We start from the raw sequence: 12,760 nt of genomic DNA, 5'->3' as shown, positions 1-12,760 counted from the left end.
GGAAAATTACCTAAAAATGGAATCGTTGGGTCAAGACTTGGGCACTGAAATTGACCTCCAATGAAATCTTCCATCTCCTGATTTACTCCTTAGATGGCCGAAACAGTCAGTGTTGGGCCAGGCCAAAGCCAGGAGGCAGGAGTTTCATCTGGGTCTCCCAGATGGGTGCAAGGGCCCAAGTACTTGAGACATCTTCCACTGCTTTCCCAGGAACATTAGCAGGGAGCTGCATCAGAAGTGGAGCAGCCAGGACACAAACAGGTGCCCATATGGGATGTCGGCAGCATAGGCAGCAGCTTAAACTGCTGAGCCTCAGCAGCAGCCCCTATGTGTGTTTCTTTTGTCTGCCAGCTGTGTATTTCTAGACATCGCCTATTGACATCTTGGCTCATTTTTTGACTGGGTTGCTTTTTATTATTTAAAAAAACTAGTTTGTTTATATTATTACTTATAATATATATATTTGGGGAATTGGGTCCTCTGTAACAGGTATTATAATTTTCTATTCCCAGTTTATTTTGCTAGGTTTGTAGTTTCATCTATATAGACATTTAAAATTTTGCGGTGGTTAAATGGCTCCTTTGTGTTAAGTGTTTCAGATAGAAGATATCTATATTTTCTTAAACTGCTTTCATAGCTTCATTAACACAATTAAAACCCCTATAATTCTTTGAGGCACTAGAATTTATTCTGGAGAAACTAATTTAGAATACTGTGTCCACTTGCCACATCCCTACCCACTACTAGTTGCTCGTCACAAAAACAAGGCATGAACGGTTGAGCAGAGGTGGTGTCACTGATTCCTGCACTCCCGGAGTGCTCTCCTATTGCCATTCAGGCATGCAGCTGCTAACAGATCACCCCGTCCAGATTCTGGATCTGCCCACAATGGCCAAGTGGCAATGAGGGTGGTGCAGCACACATATTTCCTGCATCTAAACAACCTCTTTTCCATTAGTGATTTGTTTCTAAGTACACCTCTGGAATCTCTGCTACAGCTTTTACTTTCTCTAGAGCAAGGTTTCTTAACAGTGGCACTACTGCCAATAGTACCCTCCTTTTCTTTATTTTGTAACAGCTATATTTTACACAGGCGAACTACTGTTGTTTTCTTCTTTATAACAAGTATTTTATTTTTGCCTTTTTTGATTACAAAGGATGTACATGTCAGATGTTAAAACTCCATATATGTACAATATCATCTACTGAGCATTACTCTGATGTAACAAAGACATTATTCTAAGCAACAGCATCTGGTAGTATTTATGGGAAAATAAAATGACTAAAATGTTTAAATTGGCAAATACTATTAAATTATCTAATATTCAAAACTCCAAAATTCAAAGCAGCTAAAGGATAGTTATGAAAAAATGTGTTAACATCACAGAATATAACCAAAACTAAAACAGAAAACAAAACTTTCATGGCTTTCTTCCCTCTCTGAGATTATCAATTATATGTCATTTTTAAGAAGAAAAATACATATGTACATATTGTTCATTTTTTTAAAGAAAATATATTGCAGATAAAGTTATCAACCTCCAGAAAAAATATAAAGAATTATTAAGTCTATTCCTAAAAGTATAAACATGAACACCTGAAAAAGATAATAAGCAATAAGTCAACTTCACATCTATAAGAAACATGAACATATGAAAAATTTAAGTTAATCTCACATTTATAAGAAAAGTCCCATTTTTAATACAGATGTATAAAGAATTGTCTTTTGATGCAAGGTTCATGAAATCTTCTCTTATTGGGACTAAACTTCATCAAAAACACCATTACAGAATGAGATAAAACATCTTAGCAATATTATCTTATGTAAAGGTTTACTTTAAGAAAAAAAAAGCTTACGTTTTATTCTTACTATATCAAAACACAACCTTTAGATAAAAAGAATTAATTTTTTAAACTCTTTCTTACAAACAATACAACAACACTATTAGTTCCTAACCACAACTACTGGAAACACTTCCCAAGTTTGAGAATGATCTTGCTTCTTTTCACTGGCTGGCTTTGTTCTTAGCATGCGTTAAGATGTGTGACTTCAGGTTAGTTGACTGAGCGAACCTCTTATTACAGGCATCATAAGGGCAAACAAACGGCTTATCTCCGGTGTGGATTCGCACATGGGTGCGCAGATTGAAATCCAGGGAAAAGCGTTTTCCGCAGCCTTCGAACATGCACTGAAAGGGCTTCTCTCCAGTGTGAACCAGTTGATGTCGTTTTAGCTTCGAGTTCTCAATAAAAGCTTTGCCGCACTCTGTGCACACGTGGACCCTGGGACCGTGGGTGTGCAGATGTTTTCTCATGGCACAGTTATCCCTGAACATCTTTTCACAGTCTTTATGAGGGCAAGCTACTGTCCTCGAACTACTGTCCTGGGGTTTTCTCGGCTTCATTTTGGCAAATTCGGCAAGCTGTTTGGGGTCTGAGAGGTCAACAACAGGTATTCCTCCAGGAGGAAGTTTCTTCCCTGTGAAGTACTCAGAATAATCAGAACTTGAACCATCACTCTGGCTGCCACCCACCGTATTACACTCCCTTTTACTGCTAGAGGACCACATGGTGACAGAGAACTCACCCTCCAGCGTTTTGATCGGCACCTGCTTCTGCTCCCACTTCTTGCTGCTCCCTGCCGCGGCCTCACTGCTACTGCGAGCTCGGAAGCTGCCCTGCTTTCTGCTTGCCTTCCTGCCGTAGTTGCAGGCCAACGATGGCTCACAGGTCAGGCTCTGCTGAACGTCCTCGGCGCTCCCCTGCACCGGGATGACCCTCTCGTCTCCGTAGTCACTGGTACCCTGCAGGTTGTCTGAGTCGTAACAGCCCACCACTTCCTCTCGGGTCTGCACCATGATCAACTCCTGGTCATGGTCCCCATGGAAGAAGCTGTTGGTGACAAGCGGCTGCAGAGCGATCAGGGGTGGGTGGTAGTGGCCACCGTGAACCCAGTTGCCGCTGACATCTTCGTACACATCGACCGCCTGCACTGGCATAGTAGCCATCGGCACAGTCTCTGACCCGGCCTGGTGTAATTCCACCATCTCTGTAGCAACGCCCGAGTTTTCCGTAGGGTTGTACAAAGCGTTGTACGAGGCCATGGCTCAGCCAAGCAGTTTTGGCCCTCGGCAGCTCGTGAGCGGCTGAAAAGCAGTTAAAACAGGCTGAGCGGAGAGAGCGAACTCTGGAGAGAAGCGGGAACTCCAGAACGCCGCTGACGGTTGAAGAGGAAGAAGCGGGTGCTTCTGGGAGTGTCCAGCGCGTGTGCGTGGGCAATCCACGCATGCGCTTGTGGCCATTCCGTTAGCGAACGCGCGCGTGCCACGGCCCCTCCTTTTGGTACTCAGTGCACACGCTCAGGCTCGCGCCAGCCCCGAGCGGCCTCGCTCACCTATTGGTTGCCGAGTCTCCAGGCAGTAAACAAGCTCCTTACTGAATTTCTCTATAATTAATTTCAGTCGATTTTCTTGTCTCACTGGGACCACGGATATAACAGTATGTATGGATAAGGGGGGCCCTACTCCTAATATTTATACAGCGTTTTTTTTTTCCTTGTATTTAATCCCGCTGACCCACATTTACAGACCAACATTTAATAATACCAATAATAGTTGATAGCAAGAAATCTCCATTTGTCCTAAGTATCCAAAGGTTTCTACTTTTACTAAGGATTTTTTTAACCATTATTGGATATTGAGTTTTGTTAAATACTGTCTCAACTTCTGAGATGAGGATTTTTTTGGCATATCATGTGTCTGTAGGATGTTTTTTACGGGTAGTATCAGATATATCAGTGACATAATAGATTAAAAAAGACAACGTGGGGCCAGCGCTGTGGCATAGCTGGTAAAGCCGCCGCCTGCAGTGCCGGTCCCAGCTGCTCCTCTTCCTATCCAGCTCTCTGCTATGGGCTGGGAAAGCAGTAGAAGATGGCCCAGGTGCTTGGGCTCCTGCACCCGTGTGGGAGACCGGGAAGAAGCTCCTGGCTCCTGGCTTTGGATCAGCACAGCTCCGGCCGTTGTGGCTAGTTGGGGAGTGAACCAGCAGATGGAAGACCTCTCTCTCTATATATATCTGCCTCTGCGTCTCCTCTCTGTTAACTTCGACTTTCAAATAAATAAATCTTAAAAAAAATAAATAAAAGAACATGCCATCCTCAAAATAAAAAAAAAAAAAGACAACCTGACTTTCTTTTCCATGTGATCTGGAAAGTTTATGCTACACTGGAACTAAAAATAAAAATATTTTAATTGATTAATTTCTCCTATTGCAATTATTTGCCCTATTTAGATTTTTTTCCCCCTCATCTCCTGTGGAGTTAATTTCAGCTATTTTTATTTTCCTACATTTATCCAGCTTTTTGAAAATTTTCTTACAGAGATGAACAAAGAACACTTATAATTATTTAATTTTTTCTGTATCAGTTGTCATTCCTCAATCTAACTGTTGCTTCTGTCTATACATGCTTTTTCCCAGTTTCACCTTTTTATTAATCAAAGAACTCTTAGATTTTCTTTAAGATTTATTTTATTTATTTGAAAGGCAGCATTACAGAATGAGACAGAGAGGTCTTTCATCCACCGGTTCATTCCCCAAATGTCCACAGTGGCAGGGGCTAGGCTAGATCGAAGCCAGGAGCCCAGCATTTTATCCTGGTCTGCTGTATGGGTGGCAGGGGCCAAGTACTTGGGCCATCTTCTAATGCTTTCCCAGATGCATTAGCAGGGAACCGGATCAGAAGTGGAGCAGCTGGGACTTCAACGGTTGCTCACATGGGATGCTGGTGTCGTGAGTGGCAGCTGAATCTGCTGTGTCACAAAACCAGCCCCAGAACTTTCAGATTTAACAGTTCAATGTAGCTTTTCTCTAAAATATTATTTTCTGTGTGATCCTTACTAATTTCATCATTTAACTATTTTATAATTTTCATATTTTAATTGAGTGCCTAACTGATTGATTTTCATTTCTAAATGCCTAATAATTGCCTAAGGCAGTGACTTTTCCGTTTAGCCAAACTACATATCCCAGAAAAATGATTTTGTTATCATCGTTTTTAAATTTTTATTTTATCATATAATGCTATCATTATACTACAGTTGTGGTTTTGAATTAAATTGATCCAAGTTATCATTAAGATAAATATATAAATTTATTTTTTTAAAATATTTTATTTTATCTGAAAGAGTTACAGAGAGAGAGAGAGAAGGGGAGGCAGAGAGAGAGAGTGGTCTTCCAGCCACTGGTTCACTTCCCAATTGGCTGCAATGGCCGGAGCTATGCCAATCCAAAGCCAGGAATCAGGAGCTTCTTCCAGGTCTCCCATGTGGGTACAGGGGCCCAAGGACTTGGGCCATCTTCTACTGCTGTCCCAGGCCATAGCAGAGAGCTGGATTGAAAGTGGAGCAGCCAGGACTCGAACTGGTGCCCATATGTGATGCTGGCACTGCAGGTGGCGGCTTTACCGGGTATGCCACAGCGCTGACCCCTAAATATATAAATTTCAAGTGAATTTTATCTAGGTTCCTACTCTTATACTTGGGAATTTATTGAGCTTTTCTTTGTGCACTTATAACACGGTCAATTTTTATACGTTTCATTGACACTTGACAAGAAAACTATCTTCTGTATTCCTCATAAAGAATCTGACTTACCTAATTTTACCTTACTGATTAGATTTTTTTATACTTATCTACCATGTGTTAAGAGATGAGTATCTATATTATAGTTCTGTTTTTCCTTGTACTTTTTCTGTTTTTGTTGTGTACTTCGATGGTTACTTGATATAGTAAGATTCACAACTATTACATTTAAACTGTGGCTTGTACTCCTAATTATTAAGTGGTTCCCTATATGTAACCGAGAGCTTTTATGTTCTATTCACATTTGCATGGTGTGTTCTCATCATAATTTTAATTTCAATCTTTTTAAGCAATTTCTTAGATGAATTTCTTTTGTGCATCACAAATTTGCGATGTTTTAAATCCAAACTTAAGGGTATTTCTCTTTAATAGGTGAGCTTATCTCATTTATATTTATTTACAAAATAAATGTGTTTTGATCTTAAGTTTTTTACCTTATTTTATCTTTTGATGTAATTTGTTTTCTGGGGCCAGGACTGTGGCACAGCGGGTAAGGCCACTGCCTGTGGTACTGGCATCCCATCTGGGCACTAGTTCAAGTTCCAGCTGCCCACTTCCAATCCAACTCTCTGCTGTGGCCTGAGAAAGCAGGGGGTGCTTGGGCCCCTGCACCCATGTGGGAGACCTGGAAGAAACTCCTGGCTTCAGCTCAGCCCAGCTCCAGCTGTTGCAGCCATTTAGAGAGTGAACTAGCAGATGGAAGACCTCTCTCCTTCTCTGTTAACTCTGCCTTTCAAATAAACCTTAAAAAAATTTGTTTTCTTTGGTCTGTATTTCATGCTTTCACCCTGATAATTTAAAGAATTTATGTGTTTTTAGATCTTGTAGTGTGTGTTTATAATCTTAAGTGATACACTCAAGTCTCTATTTCTTGATTTAAAACTTTAGGCAGATGCTTTCCACTGTGTAGTTGAGGAAATTAGTACTTGGATTTACAGTTCCCACCTCCAGTTGTTTTTTTATTTTTATTTTTTTGTTAGTTCTCTTATTTTCACAGGTTTTCCCAAGAATTCTAACTCCATGCTTACTTAGCTTCAGTTACTCCTTTTTTTTAAAGAGATGCATGGTTGTGGTGGATTGGATGTGCTTTGTGTCAATTTAGCTCAGATGGAACTCTGTTTATCAGAAATTTCTTTCCTATATAGCCATATATCTCCAAATGATGGTTTCAAATGAACTCTGACACAGCTAGAATTTACCATCCATCCTGGCATATCATTCTTTTTCCATTCCTGAATTCTTTTACCTCTTGATTGATTCTTTGTGTTTCTCCTTGATTTGATGCACTGTATTTTAGCTCAGTTGATATCCTTTGTACTTTGTGGTTTCAGCCTTGTGGCCATTTCTTGGCTTCAGAAAAATGAAGTTTTCCTCTATTATTTTCTATATAAGTTTTTAATAATGTATGTTATTTCAGTTGATTTTAAAGAAGAAACAAATTATTTTCCTGGACTACTTCTGAGGGAGTCTTATAAACTGAATTTACTAACCGAAAGATAACATGTTGTCATTTGTGATATACTTCCTCTAAAACCACTAACCACACACAACAAAACAAAAAAACAAAATCACATATGCACATTAAAAAAATAAATCTGTTACCTGCACAAAATATCCTTAGCTGCTGGACTGGTGATATAAGTTGCAAGTGAGTGGTGAACAGATCAACAAATGCTCCAGGATAAATAATAAAGAGAAAAATTCCAAAGCCATTAAATCGAACTTGTTCCCTAAGAAATCACATAAGAAAAAGGAATTCACTAATATGATTATATCTGTCAAATTACTAATGTATGCAATCTTAAAACTTCTCATTATAAATCAAATTCTTACTTACAAAAGAAAAAAGTCACTCTGGACAGCAAAATAAAAAACATTGTGTCTACATTATGCATACTCAGAATTTTATAAAATAGTGAACAGATTTGGTTGCCTGTGAAAATGAAGTTTATAAAATAGAGCATTCTGAAATAGATTTACAACTTCAAAAGTTTTAAAACCAATATGCCAAGCAAATTGAAATTAGTCACATATATAAAGAAATGCTTAACAATTCTATGAGAAAGTAAATGAAAAACATTTTTATGGTATACTATTAACTATTGTCAGAGTCACAGGAGAACATATAATCTGAGTAAATATCTTAATTCTTACATTTGTCTTAGCTATTATAAACAAAGGTGGTGATTTATCTCAGTGTATTCCTGTTGAGCTAATATTAATATAAATATATTTTTTAAAGATTTATTTATTTATCTGAAAGGCAGAGTTACAGAGAAGGGGTGGGGAAGTCTTCCAACCACTGGTTCACTCCCCAGATGGCCACAATGGCCAGAGATGTGCTGATCCAAAGCCAGGAGCCAGGAGCTTTTTCCGGGTCTCCCATGTGGGTGCAGGGGCCCAAGCACTTGGGCCATCTTCTACTGCTTTCCCAGGCCACAGCAGAGAGCTGGATCAGAAGAGGAGCAGCCAGGACTCAAACCGGCACCCATATGGGTTTTGCAGGTGGCATCTTTACCCAGTACGCCACAGTGCTGGCCCCCATAAATACATTCTTAAAAGGACAATGTTCAAATTGTCCTTATGAGAAATATGTTCATCATTTCATTTTCTACAAATGGATATATTTAATACTTTCATAAGAGGAAACAGGTACTCTAGAAAAAGCATCAGTTAAATATATTGTGCTGTCATTTAATACTAAAAATTTATGATAACTGTATAATTCATTGTTGGTAATCAGGATTTTATAAAAAATTGTCCATTATTTCACATATTGTGAATTAGTAAACTTAATAATGATGCTTCTCTATATAAAACCTAAAGGCTGCAAAGCTAAAAATCTGAAAGCAAAGGTGAAAAAGGTGGCCAATGCTGTGGCACAGCGGGTTAAAGCCCAGCCTGTGGTGCTGGCATCTCATATGGCTGTTGGTTCTAGTCCCGGCTGCTCCACTTCTGATCCAGCTCTCTGCTATGGCCTGGGAAAGCAGTAGAGGATGGCCCAAGTCCTTGAGCCCCTGCACCCACTTGGGAGACTCAAAAGAAGCTCCTGACTTGGGATCAGCTCAGCTCCGGCCATTGCAGCCATTTGGGGAGTGAACCAGTACATGGAAGATCTCTCTCTCTGTCTCTACCTCTCTCTGTAACCCTTTCAAATAAATAAAATTAAAAAAAAATTTAAAAAAGATGAAAAAGATAAAAATGTTGTTGTCCTTTTAAGCTACTATTGCCCACATATGTGTAACAGTAGATCATCTGTCAAGTTAAAGGTTTATTAAGGGCCAAAAACTCTTGTTCATAAGCAATGGAAGTAACAAGAAGTGATTACATTTTCTTTAAAACAGTGGTTCTTAAACTTTTCTCTGTTCCATATACACAAAGGCTAAAACATTTCCATCAGCACACCTGCTGATTATGGCAGTAATTATCACTGGCAGTGGCGAGGGGAGTTGTGACATGCACTTTTCTCATCACAATTTTTAAATGTAGAAGGCCTTTAAAAGCTCAGGTATAATTATGATGACACACTGACGTCGCAGGTCTTACTCTCTTTTCTTCCACTTGAATTTCTAGATAGGCTTTGATATTTCTTAATCCTAGAGCTTTCAATTTTCTTCCTCTAACTAGCACAGGACAAGAGCAGAAGCAGGAAATTATTTCAACTGATAAGCCAAAGAAAGGACTGATAGGTAGGTTCAGAGCAGTGGTTATCATTCCGACCCAAGGATAAAGATTAGCTTTCGGGATTAGATGAAAAACCTTGAGATAACCATGCTGGCAAAAGGCAAAGGACAGAAAGGTCCACATTATAGATATGCACATGGTTAATTGAGCAGATTTTTGAACATAGTAACTTTTACTATAAAAGAGAAGCTGCTTCAAGTAACAAATGATGGATATACACTGGGTAATATCCACACAAAGAAAATAGTGAAGTATCTGGCTGGCGCCGCGGCTCAATAGGCTAATCCTCCACCTAGCAGCGCCGGCACACCGGGTTCTAGTCCTGGTCGGGGTGCCGGATTCTGTCCCAGTTGCCCCTCTTCCAGGCCAGCTCTCTGCTGTGGCCAGGGAGTGCAGTGGAGGATGGCCCAAGTGCTTGGGCCCTGCACCCCATGGGAGACCAGGAGAAGCACCTGGCTCCTGCCATTGGATCAGCGTGGTGCGCCAGCTGCGGCGGCCATTGGAGGGTGAACCAACGGCAAAGGAAGACCTTTCTCTCTGTCTCTCTCTCTCACTATCCACTCTGCCTGTCAAAAAAAAAAAAAATAGTGAAGTATCAAATGAAGCAGATTTTACTAATAAATCTTCCTAAATTAAAAGCTTCTTTGCATGTAGTTGAAAGAAAAAACTATTGTTACCTAATAGCTGCTATCCCGTGTCCAATTTCATGTACAACACCACTAATGAGGACTGCAGCAAAGAAATACGTCAGCTGATTGACTGGCAAATTTATACCAGGAACCTGTTCAAAGACAAAATATAGCAGTAATTATCAGTGGAGGTGAAAGGGAACCCCACTTGGGCACCAAGAGACATGATTTTTACTAAATGTTAGAACTTAAAATCCCAAAGATTGTTTTATAAACTAAAAGTAACATGAACATCAAGGTTAACTTCTTTACTTCTATCATAATAAAAAGCAAAAATAGCAATGAGTTTTTTGAACCAGGTAGTTTCTATGGATCAGCTACACCACCAATGGAGAGAGAGTAAGAAACACTACATGAAAAACTGCAAACTCTACTTCCTGAAATCTTCATCATGGGAAACAATGAGGAAGCACAGCAAAGTGCCAAGGAATAAAAGGTGGCAGTTACAGACTGAATCCCCAGTTTGGGAATTCTCGTTCAAATTCCGTCTTTCTTCTGAACTGTTACTGCAAGGTTCCAATTACTTACGTTATTAGGGACCCTCCCTTCCCAAATTAGAGAGTTTCCTTTAATATTCTCAAGTTATAATGGAGAGTTGGTGATGAAAGCTAGCGCGATCAAAAGCCTGATCAGTTGAGAGCACCATGCCCTTCATTCTATCCTACTACAATGGTCAGAAAAATAGTATCAGAGATACACAAATACTATATTAAAACTAAAGTTTAGTGTGGAAATTAAGGCACTCGGAACACACAGACATGTTAACAGACATAAGAAGCAGTACTTGTCCTGCAATCATGTGCTCCTAAAACACTGCACGCGTATATATCATTGCATTGCTGCACAAGACAATAATTTCTGATAGCCAAGAGTCTTCTACTAAGATAAACAATCACTCCCAAGTAAAGCCACCTGTTGAGGGGAAATTCTGTAAATTAGGCTAGGTGGGGCACACTAGGGCAATGAATACAGCTTATATACTGAGCATCTACTTCTCAGTCCACAGTTGGGACCCAGAAGGTCTGGAGAAAATTACATCTTTATTATATGTTATATTAATTATAAAATATGCTTAAAGCAGTAAAACTAGAAAACTCAAAGAAAAATAGAAGCCTATAACCCTATTCTCCAAACACAGAACAGCAAAAATCTATTTTCAATGCTTTGACACATGTCCTTCTAAGTCTTTTTGCATACATGCATTTCTTAAAAATATACTTTCACTATGTTTTTTTAAACTTGCTGTCACTTAACAGTACCATAAATATTTTCCCATGAGCATTTTCTAAAGTTTATTTATTTTTATTTATTTGAAAGGCAGAGCTACATAGAGAGATAGACATTTGTGAGTTCACTCCCTTAAAGTCCATAACAATCAGGACTTGGCCATGCTGAAGCCAGGAGCCGGAATTCCATCCACGTCTCCCACATGGGTGAAAGCGACCCAAGTACTTAAGTCATCATCTGCTGTCCCCCAGGGTGCGCGTAGCAGGCACCTGGATCAGAGGTGGAAGCAGGACTCAACCCCAGGCACTCTGATAGGGAATGCAGTTGTCCCAAGAGGGGGCTTAACCTGCTGTAACTCAACACCTGCCCCAGTATTTTCTGATTCCATATGATTTGCAACACCCACATTATATTCTATTGGATGAACTGTTGGGCATTTAGTAGTCTAAAAATTTCTGCTCTTATACACAAATACTCAAATATTTTGGGGTATAATTTCTTAGCTGAGCAAGTTGTTAAGGGCTCACGTTCTGAGGACTTATTATTTTGTTTGAGGTCCTGACATCATCACCAACTACCTAAATAACCTTGAGGAAGCGGACATTATTTCACCAACACTTCAGGTTCTTCATCGTTAAAATAGAAAGAACCACATCTGCATACAAGGTAATTTTCAGCCTTAATTCAGCTGATCTTTGCTAAATGCTTAACATTATGCATCTGAAACAGTTTAACAGATGCTATTACAACACATAATTTAAAAGATTTTGATATATTTAACCAAGCTGCTCTTCAAAAGCAGGTCCTTCCATAATATTGGGCAAGATTATTTTATTCAAATCTGAAATTTGGTTTACATATTTTGGTCATTAGTAAAGCTGAACTTTCTCCTGATTTTTCACCATTGGTCTTTTGGGAGTTGCCTATTCATGACTTAGTTTGTCTTCTAAAGTATCCATCTTTTTCTTACTGATCTGTAAGGTCACTTTCAAATATTAGTATTGGTCCTTTGTAATACACGTCACAAATGTACTCCCCAGTTTGTCTTTTAATTTTATTTTGCTCATGATTTTTACTAGATAAGAATTTTTAGGCAATAGTATCTACTAATATTCCATTCCTCCAATGCCAAGCATGAACTCTTAACATAAACTAGGGACTCTGGATGACACATTAGTGTAGGCTCCTCAGCTGTACAGAATAGACAGACCACTCTGGTGGGGGGATGTTGATAAAGAAGGAGGCTATGCATGAGTGGAGGTATGAGATATATGGCAAACCTCTGTACCTTTCTCTCAGTTCTACTGTGAAACTAAATCTGATCTAAAAAAATAAGATTTTTAAAGAATCAAATCTTAATAAAGGTGCCACTGTTACAGTCATAATAAGTTCATGGTTTGACAGATTTATGTTTTTGTCATTCTGTGCTCACAGAAACAATAACCAGTTTTTTTCTTCTATCAAGATCATCTATGATTTAAAGTTTTAATTCTAATTCACTTGGAATTTATTTTTGTA

General features: G+C 39.2%; 1 protein-coding gene across 4 annotated transcripts in view; it reads right to left on the bottom strand.

Moving 5' to 3' along the window:
* Positions 1-12,760, bottom strand: part of MBTPS2 (membrane bound transcription factor peptidase, site 2) — a 45,241-nt gene that overhangs the window by 21,905 nt on the left and 10,576 nt on the right. The window contains exons 4-6 of one of the 4 annotated variants that reach the window (XM_089324701.1): positions 10,004-10,107; positions 7,245-7,372; positions 1,108-2,479 (exon numbers count right to left, since the gene is read on the bottom strand). In XM_089324701.1, coding sequence (XP_089180827.1) covers positions 2,007-2,479; positions 7,245-7,372; positions 10,004-10,107 — 705 coding nt within the window. In that variant the 3' untranslated portion in view covers positions 1,108-2,006. Of the gene's footprint in view, positions 1-1,107; positions 2,480-2,587; positions 4,180-5,151; positions 5,489-7,244; positions 7,373-10,003; positions 10,108-12,760 lie in introns of those variants that run through there. The other 3 variants (XM_089324702.1, XM_002719970.6, XM_017349933.4) reach the window with 3 other exon arrangements.

Source organism: Oryctolagus cuniculus, chromosome X, assembly GCF_051225735.1.
Source record: "Oryctolagus cuniculus isolate XC-2025 breed Fujian yellow rabbit chromosome X, ASM5122573v1, whole genome shotgun sequence".
Taxonomy (NCBI): domain Eukaryota; kingdom Metazoa; phylum Chordata; class Mammalia; order Lagomorpha; family Leporidae; genus Oryctolagus; species Oryctolagus cuniculus.
Note: the sequence above shows the minus strand (reverse complement) of the source record. Positions and strands in the feature narration are given on the sequence as shown.